This window comes from Emydura macquarii, unplaced genomic scaffold (assembly GCF_026122565.2).
Source record: "Emydura macquarii macquarii isolate MOO-44397 ecotype Brisbane River unplaced genomic scaffold, CSIRO-AGI_Emac_v2 contig_1876, whole genome shotgun sequence".
Classification (NCBI taxonomy): domain Eukaryota; kingdom Metazoa; phylum Chordata; order Testudines; family Chelidae; genus Emydura; species Emydura macquarii.
Window position 1 is genome coordinate 422,824 of NW_027132013.1, and position 8,875 is coordinate 431,698.

The following is an 8,875-nucleotide window of genomic DNA, read 5'->3' on the forward strand; positions in this document are numbered from 1 at the left end:
TCCAGTGCAGTATCACACATAATTGTGTAACCCACTTGCAATGTGTATATTATAGTTCAGCCCAAGCCCAGAGAAACATAGTGGGTAAGAGCATGTCTGAGTGCCATTTCTCTAGTATTCCTATAGGCGAAAAGAAAGAGGTCTCTAACATTGAAAATCCTCAAATTTCAAAAATCCATGAATCAACTCTCCCAGATTCAAGATTGTGTTAAACCTCATGATTTAACCCCAAATTGTGGTTTGCTTATTGTTTTCTGAGTCTTTAGAGTTCATTCAGATGACATTGTCAACATTTTTCTCTACAAGTGTAAGAGCTAGAAACTGTTTTAAAATAAAGCTGAGTCACACTTCACCACAGGATTAAAGCAACAGGGATTTATAAAGAAACAAACCAAACAAATGCTCCAGAGCTGGAATCTCTCTGTAAATTAGGGATGTGAAGATGATGGGTTCAAATGCTGATGACTGGGGACAATGTATATATGTAAATGTTCGAACAATGTATATATGGAAATGTTAGTGTTCGAACGCTGGCATAATTGTAGAAATTAGTTTATATTGTACACCACTGTGCCTGAACACTGTGTCCATATTTCAGTGTTGCATTCACAGCTGCTGCATTGTGCCTAATAGATCACGTAGTAGCAGGGGGTGTTGGAAGAAGCCTGGGGAGGGTACGTCTACACGGCAAGCGGGGGGTCGGGGGTGTGCAAGCTACCTAGCATCACTGCAACAACCAAGCAGCCCAGTCTCTCCAGCCTGCAGTCACAGCAGCGTTCTTGCCGCTCCACCTAGCAGCCTGCTCACACACACACACTACCTAACCTAACTGGGGGAGCGTAATTCAATGGGCAGGAGACTGACATCACATTTAGCCAACGGGAGCGCGGAGCTTACCTGAAGCGGGTCCTGATTGGGCTACGTCACGGGCGGAAGGCAGAGCCACGGCCGGCCGCTGTTCAAACCTGCGGCGGGAAGAGACGCGCGGGGCCTGGCCGGGCGCGAGCTGTCGCCATGGAGACGCTGTGGTGGCAGGTGGAGCAGCTGCCCGGGCTCCTGGCCGTGTCTCGCTCGGGGCTGGTCCGGGACTGGGACCCGCCGACCCTGGACCGAGCCCTGCAGTGGGGCCGCTACTTCCAGCAGCTGCACGGCCGCTTCCGCGCCCAGCCCCGCCTCCGGGCCGCTCTGGGGCAGCGGCTCCGCCGAGGGCAGCACCTGGGGCCGCCGCCGCCGCTCAGCTTCGGGCACCTGGGGCGCTGCCCGGAACTGCTGGGCCTGGCGCTGCTGGGCAACCGGGCGCTGCCGCCCGCCGCCTGCCACCGCCTCCTGCGGAGCTTGCTGCTGCCCCCGCCGCCGCCCGAGGGCCAGGCTAGGCCGGGGCCCTGCAGCCTCGGCCTCCTGGCCCGGCGCCGGGCCGCCGCCCGGGTGCTGCTGCCGCCGCCGCCGCCCAGCTCCGCTGCGGAGAGCTCTGAGGAGCTGGAGCCGCCGCGGGTGCGGACCGAGGCCCAGCTGCTGCTGTCCAGGCTGCGGGAGGAGGAAGAGGAGGGGCCCGGGAGCCCAAGGGCTGCAGGGGAGCAGCCGCTCTGGCTCTCCGGTGTCCTGGAGCAGCTGCCCAGACCCAGGGTCTATCGGGTGCTGGCGGCGCTGCTGCTGGAGCAGAGCGGGGACAGCTGGGCAGAGAACAAGGAGGCGGCTGGGGCGGTGCTCTCCTGGCTGCTCGGGGACCCCGGCCGGCTCTCCGCCTTCTGCCGCCTCCTCCCGGGCTCCCTCCTGGCCGCGCTCGCCGCCCAATACCCCCAGCTGGGCACCCCTTACCTGCACCTCTTGACCGGCTGGGGCAGCCGCCTGCGCTACGACCCCCTGCGCGGCCAGTGGGTCAGCAGCCACTGCCCTAGTGAGGATGAGCTGTCCTGGGAAGAGCTGCGGGAGCGCTTCAGCTGCTTCATGAGGGGACCTGCCCGGCTCCGAGAGGCTGCCCTGGCGGCTCTGAAAAACCTAAAGACCCAGGATGGAGACTTCGAAGTCTCAGGCCTGAGTGTCTGGACTGACCTGTTACTGGAGATGGAGGCACCTCACTAAAGAGAGGACTGTACTAGATTGCTAGCTCGGAGGAGGAGTGGACTGGGACATTATATAGGCTGACAGGAAATTAAAAGGCCTCATATCCAAGAAACTGGAGTAACTTTCTTTTCTTCATATTTAACATCAAAGGACAAGAGGTTTATGCCTCATTTTGGTGTGAAAAGGCAACTCTGTGATCTGATTGCATGCCATAAAACTTCAGTATGCTCAACAAAGAGTGCTTAAGGGACCTGGTCTTGCTCTTGTGTATATACTGGTGTAAACCTGGACTGACCCCTCCCATCCCTTTCCCCACCAGTTATCAATGTAAAATCTGGGTAAATGAGCTGGGAATCAGACTCCTTACATCTAGTTAAGTTGTTCTCAGTTAATTTTCTCTGCAACTGAGAACAAGTTGACTCTGGAATCTGCTTCTTATCTCTTCTAATTTCTTTTCTTACCTCCACCCCTTATTTCTTTGCCAGCTCCGATATTCCCCAGTGTTTATAGTGCCCTTAATTCTGCTGATCACTAACAGCAAATGTTTCCATCCCTTATTGGCACTATTGTTACAAAAGTAAACTGTGCAAATATCTTTAAAATATAGAGAAACTAGCTTAAACGACTTTGTGTGTTGAAAGGTTAGAAGCTGAACTGTGCATTGTCATGGATACAGTATTTGTGTTGACAGCATTTGTCTGTTTCTAGCAGTGGCAGAGTACAAAAAAGGAAGAAGGACTTTAGTCTCACCTTTTTAGTATGCTCATTAATCCAAGTTAAATCTATTCTTCGCTATCAATTTGTCTTCCAGTTGTGGTTTATTTTTGCTTTTTTCACTGCATGCTTCCATATATGCTAAGCACAATGTGGATAGGAGTGCAGAGGTGTCAGGAGGTTTCATGCTGAATGGGAAAGAGTCCAAAAAGCATACATAAAAGATCTCAAGTCTGCAGGGTTTATCAATCACCATGTAGCATGTTTGTTACTGTATTGCAGTGTGGAGCTTCATTTGCCTATCCGGTTTCCTTTTTCAGTTGAATGGATACTCAGTGTAGCTTTTTGTTGAGTTTCCTTCACCAAACTGGAACCAGAATGGGAGAGTAGAAATATCTTGTTTCAAATGGGTTAGGCAACAGACTTCTTCTTTTCATCCTGGGTCGGTTCAAATAGTATAGATACTGAAGGACCTGCTTGTCTTAATTGTCTTTATTAAACTAACTTTGATCACAATCTCCATGAGGGAAATTAGTTTATTGGTCAGGATTTGCTAAATGAAGATGAGATGGACACTGACCTTGAACTATAAAATGGGCATTATTCTAATACTAAAGCAACTGGCTCTGGAGTTTACTGTGAAAGATCTAGGTTTATTGTCCACTTTCATATAAAACAAAAACACTTGATTACACACAGCAAGAAGTGGAGTGTTACAGGTATGAAAATGGAAGGCATTTTACCTACAGTCTCAAAATACTTCCGAGCCATAATGTTATCTAACTGCACATAAAAAATATACAATAAATCTGTTTTGCAAAGCAACTGAAATGCTGTATGGTGATAATACAAGGCTAAATCATGACCCTTCTACTTCTGTGGGTGAGCAATTAATTGATGGGACTACCCAGATATTACTACTTTTGTGAGCTGGGGTGCTGGGAGTGCAGCAGCACCCCCTGGCTTGAAGTGGTTTCTATCCTTTACAGGGTTTACAGTTTTGTTCAATGGCTTTCAGCACTCCCACTATAAAAATTGTTCTAATGCCACTGTGACTGCTCATCAGTGGGCCATAAAGAGGGAATCATAAACTGGCCTACTGTAAGCAACTGTTAAGAGTGCATCAGTACAATGACACCTTCATTAAGGTATTTGTAAAATGCTTTAGATTCTTTAGGTTAAAAGCACTATATAAATGGAATATGCCAGAATTCTTAAAATTGCTCTAAAACTCCTAGTCTAGTCCAGTAGTTCTGAAACCTTTTAAATGGAGCTCCCCCATGGACTTTTGTCTAACAATTGTTCTCCCTTCTGAAAGAGTGGGGGCTTTCAGAAAAAACAGGGGTGCTTCTCATGCTGTAGGCCCTGTTTTTTTCCTGAAAGGGAGGGTTCAGGGGGAAAAGGGGTGCGATTGTTAGGGGGCACTTCCTGCGCTGTAGGCCTTAACAATTGCGCCCCCTTCCCCTGAACCCCCTCTTTCAGGAAAAAAAACAGGCCTACAGCACGGGAAGTGCAGCAGCAGGGAGCAGCGAGCACTGGCAGCAGCGCAGGAAGCGGAAGCAGCAGCGCAAGGGCAGCAGCAGCATGGGGAGCATGCTCGGCAGCGCAAGGGGGCTGTTGATGCTGCAGGAAGTGGGCGATGGTGACGGTGGCTGCTTCCGTCTCTGGGGAGCATGGAGCTGAACCAACTCTGCCCAGTGATCCATTTCATGCCCCCCACTTTGAGAACCACTGGTTTAGTCTAATCTGAGAGAAAATTGGATAGGCAAGTTATAAACCTGTGAAAATGGAAAACTATACTATCACTATAGTAAGGGAAGGTCTTTTATAGAGCAGAGGCTCTTTCTCAGTGAAGCTTGAGTCATTTGGTAATACTGAGTTTAAAAAATTCCACTTCAGTCGAGTCTGGCCTGTTAAAACAAGGAGTTTCATTCAGGCCCTAGCATATCACTCACTTAATGAGGTTCTTATAGAGTGATGGTGGTGGTGTTTATTTTATCAAAGCTGAACATCTAAACCTGTTTCTGTTGTTGCCTTACTGACATTTTGCAGAATAGACATAAATTTCAAAGCACAAATAAAATACACAATAAATAATTCAAATAAAATACCATAGAGACTTTTGGTAAATTACAGGAGCCCTAGCATTCTGTTGCTGTGGCATAAAATGTTGCAAATATTCTGTTGTTGTGGAAATGTTATTCCTTAATCTACTCATATTTGATAATTTAACAATCCTATTTATCAGTTAGTATGATATCCTGAGAATGTTTGCAGTGGGAATAATAACTAGCAAATATTTTATTTGTTTTAACTTAACAGCTACCAGAGCTAATGATTTTTATATCTTATAGTTCCACTCCCTTAGACTCATCACATACCGGTGAAATATTAAATATGTATATCAGGTTTCCACTTCTGCTTTTTAAACCCATTGTATCATGTTTTATCCTGTATTTTCATATCTCGTTGGTACTTGCTTCTTGCTGTTACACAGGGAAAGGCATCCAACTTGTACTTCACCTCTTGGAGAGTATATTAAAGCTACCACCTTTTCTAGAATCTTACTGAATTATTCTGGAATTTCAAACCCTATCCTGGATGGGAATAATTCTTTCCTACCAGTAGTGCAGCATATTCAGCACATGTAACATCTAGATCAGTGATACTCAGACTGAGGCTGGTGAGCTGCAAGTCCCTCTCTAATGTGTTTCCTGCAACTCTTTGCAGCTCATCATATTAAAAGTGTGATTTAATTATTAGCCAATCAGGATGTTTTTACTATGTTATTAACTGATTGTAGTTGTCAGTCATTTTTCAGTAAGAAATATATATAGTAAATGAAACCATGAATTCACATTACTATGACTCATTAGTGATAAACATTATCCAAATTTGGCTCCTGAACTATTGAGGGCTAAGTATCAATGATCTAGATGTTGCTGAACATGATGTAATTTTATTCTATTTTTAAACAATAGTAGTTGTCTAATCTAAAAATTAAAGTGTTTTCCTATGTTATATGGCCATGAGTGCACTATCTGTGTGATTATATCTTTACCTTTGCCTTCCAACCCCAAAAGGAGTCATAACTTACAATTACATATTAAAGAATCTGTCATCGTAAAACATATTTAAAATAGTAATGGTAATAATAACAACACCTAAGATTCATCTAGCTGAGAGAAATAAGAGCCTGTTGGCACCTTATATAAATAAGGACCATAATTAGTGGATTTTAACCTATGACTACAACTGTGGGAATTTTCACCAAAAAGTGTAGTAAATACAAATCAATATCAGCTTTTAAATTTACTCCTTAAATACTAATATTGTCCTAACTCTCCTATTTATCACTTTTGACTGAATTTTCCTTTTGTTCTAGTTTACATTCAGCTGAACTGGGTCTGATTAGCCTTTTGTATGGGTTTTTTGTTTTGCCCTTCAGACAAGGAGTAAGAAGTCCTATGTACAGTCCTGACAGAAAATGCAAAAGCAGTACAACAAAGAGTTGGAAAATGACCGAGCTAAAAGCATGAGTGTACAGGTTTATATTGCATGAAGTGTATTTCTTTTGATACAAATTGCCTCTGTACATGCACAAAAGCTGTCTAGAAACTTAACAGATGTAGCAAATAAATGATGGGAAGTATCATTTTCTTGATGCTGCAGGTCATATAAATGTCTTGAGAAATCACGTGCATAGCAGTGTAGGAGAATGGGCCATGTTGCAATGGTTAATGCAGTGTATATTACACTTTGTTGCTTTTTAAAAGCTGTTTGTCCTGTTAAATGCACAATATATTTGGATAAATAAGTCCATGTTATGAACATTTACTCTTATTTCTACCACCTATCAATTGAAATTATCATTTTAAATCAACTTCTAGCTCCTATTGCCTTCAAATTTTGTGACACAGGTGTGGTCTGAGTAGGCAAATCCTGAGCTATAATCACTATTTGATTTTGGCTACTTAATTCCTCACTTGGTTTTCTCCATCTGGAAAATGAGGATAATGTTTAACTGTTGGGAGAATTGCCTGACTTCTCGGTTTTTTAAGGAGAAAAACCTATCATCTTGGAAAGTAGAGTAATTGCACCACTAGGTTAAACTAAGTTTGATTAATTTCCTCACAGTTGGCCACTAGAGGGTGCATATATTATTATAGGAATTAAACAAATGCGGAGAATTAGAAGGGGGGAAAACAGTAGTGGGCTAACCTGGGTTAGTCACCCTGAGAAATAATGGGAACTCTGTAGTTTGGGCTTCCAGATTCTGCCTGATCTTTTCCTTGCTCAGAGGGCTGAAAATGAGGTACCCCCCTCACACAGTTTAGATACACCTACTGTATCCTGAAATCGCTGCAGCCTGACCTATCTGTGAGTAATCAGATTTATTCCTCTTTACCTGTACTTCCCTGATTGAGGGACAGTGAAGTGTCAGCAATGGGGACTGATGGCTGTTCAGTGGGTAGCAGAATAAAATATTTAGACCTTTACTGAATTCAATAGGGAGTTCTGTTGTTCACTAACCAGAGCAGGACTGGATCAAGTCTTTTGCACTGACATCGTTGATCATTAATTTGCACTTGGGTACAGGGATTCCATCTTTCCTTTTTTGGGGGAGAAGCAAATAGAGATATGAGAAATGGAGGAAATGGTATTGCCAAAATGCTGTTCTCCTGCAGCAACCATATATTTGGAGCATCCACAAAGGAGTTTGAGTGTCAAGTTTGGAATCAAGATGCAGAGTAGCCCTTTGCTTTGTTCTTGATCTATTGCGCTTTGTTCCATTTTATGTGTTTATAAATTAACTATCAGCTCAGTAAAGGGACTGGACCAGTTCAGTGAATATCTCTGCTAATGTGCAGCTGTTAACATTTTGCTTGCTTTTTTGACAAGATGCGTAAGGAGTGGGATAGAGAATATTGAAAATTTGCCATTATAAAAATCAGGGCTGCAGCCTCTTCTGGAATACTGTGAGTGGTACTGGTCACTCCATTTCAAACAGGATATTACAGAATTAGAGGGGATCCAGAGAAAGGCAATGCAAATGATGAGCATGGAAAAACTTCCATATCCGGCAATTGGGATTGTTGACCTGTGGAGACAAATCTAACAAGTATATAATGGGAAGGTAGACAAGGAGCTTTTGTTCTCCCAGTCTGATAATACAATATGGGATACTACAAATTAAAAGGTGTCAAATTCAAAACCGTTACATGGAAATAACTTCACACAGTGAATAATTTGCCTGAGGAACTCATTGCCCCAGGATTGGGGCCAAGAATTAGCTAAATTAAAAAAGATTTAACATTTATACGGGTAACAAGAATATATAGAATTGTAGCTAAAGTTAGCTGATGTTGAGAGCAATACTAAATCTTATATTTAGGGTTTCAAACAAGCTCTAGTTAATAGAAATTAGGATTTTCCCAATCTTCTTATTGCCAGATTCTTGCACCTTCTGAAGCATGTGATGCTGGTCACTGTCTGAGAACAGAATACTGAATTTAGATGGATCTCAGGTGTAAGCCAGTATGGTAACTCCTGTGATGCAGAAAGGAGTAATGGGTCCCTAATGACTAAAAAGTATAGAGAGCATGAGTTTGAACTGTAGCTAGGCCTTGCTGTATTCTGCAGCTGTGAAATTTGCTATTAAATCCATTTCTTGCCACAAAATTACACTCCAGAATTAAAGCTTTTACTTACATTTTTTTCTAGCCCTATGATAGTATAGAAGACACCCCTAAGCATGAGCAAACTGTAAACCATTGCAGTGGTGTCTTCCTAAATTTATAGCTATCTTGAAACAGTATCTCAGAAGTGTTTTAAAAGGAAAACTTGCTGTATCTAAGGGCTTTAGACATGCCCCCTCGGTGCTGTTGCAGTTGTGCATCCTGGCTGGTGTGTACAATAGAGCCTCAGAGTTACAAACTGACTAGTCAACCACACAACTCATTTGGAACCAGATGTACACAATCAGGCAGCTGCAGAGAGAGAGGGAAAAACCAAATATAGTACAGTATTGTGGTAAATATAAAGTAATAAAAAATAAAGAGAGAGCAGCATTTTTCTTATGTATAGTAGTGTTTCAAAG

At 43.4% G+C, this 8,875-nt stretch overlaps 1 protein-coding gene across 1 annotated transcript; it reads left to right on the forward strand.

Moving 5' to 3' along the window:
• The first annotated feature begins 938 nt into the window (after positions 1–938).
• FANCF (FA complementation group F) lies at positions 939–3,467 on the forward strand. Its single transcript, XM_067558087.1, has one exon. It carries the CDS (start codon positions 1,015–1,017, stop codon positions 2,077–2,079), a length of 1,065 nt encoding a protein of 354 aa, XP_067414188.1. The 5' UTR covers positions 939–1,014; the 3' UTR covers positions 2,080–3,467.
• Positions 3,468–8,875: the final 5,408 nt, after the last annotated feature.

Bases quoted from the DNA above. Each gene is read 5' to 3' on its own strand.
- FANCF (XM_067558087.1), top strand. From the start codon at position 1,015: ATGGAGACGCTGTGGTGGCAGGTGGAGCAGCTGCCCGGGCTCCTGGCC.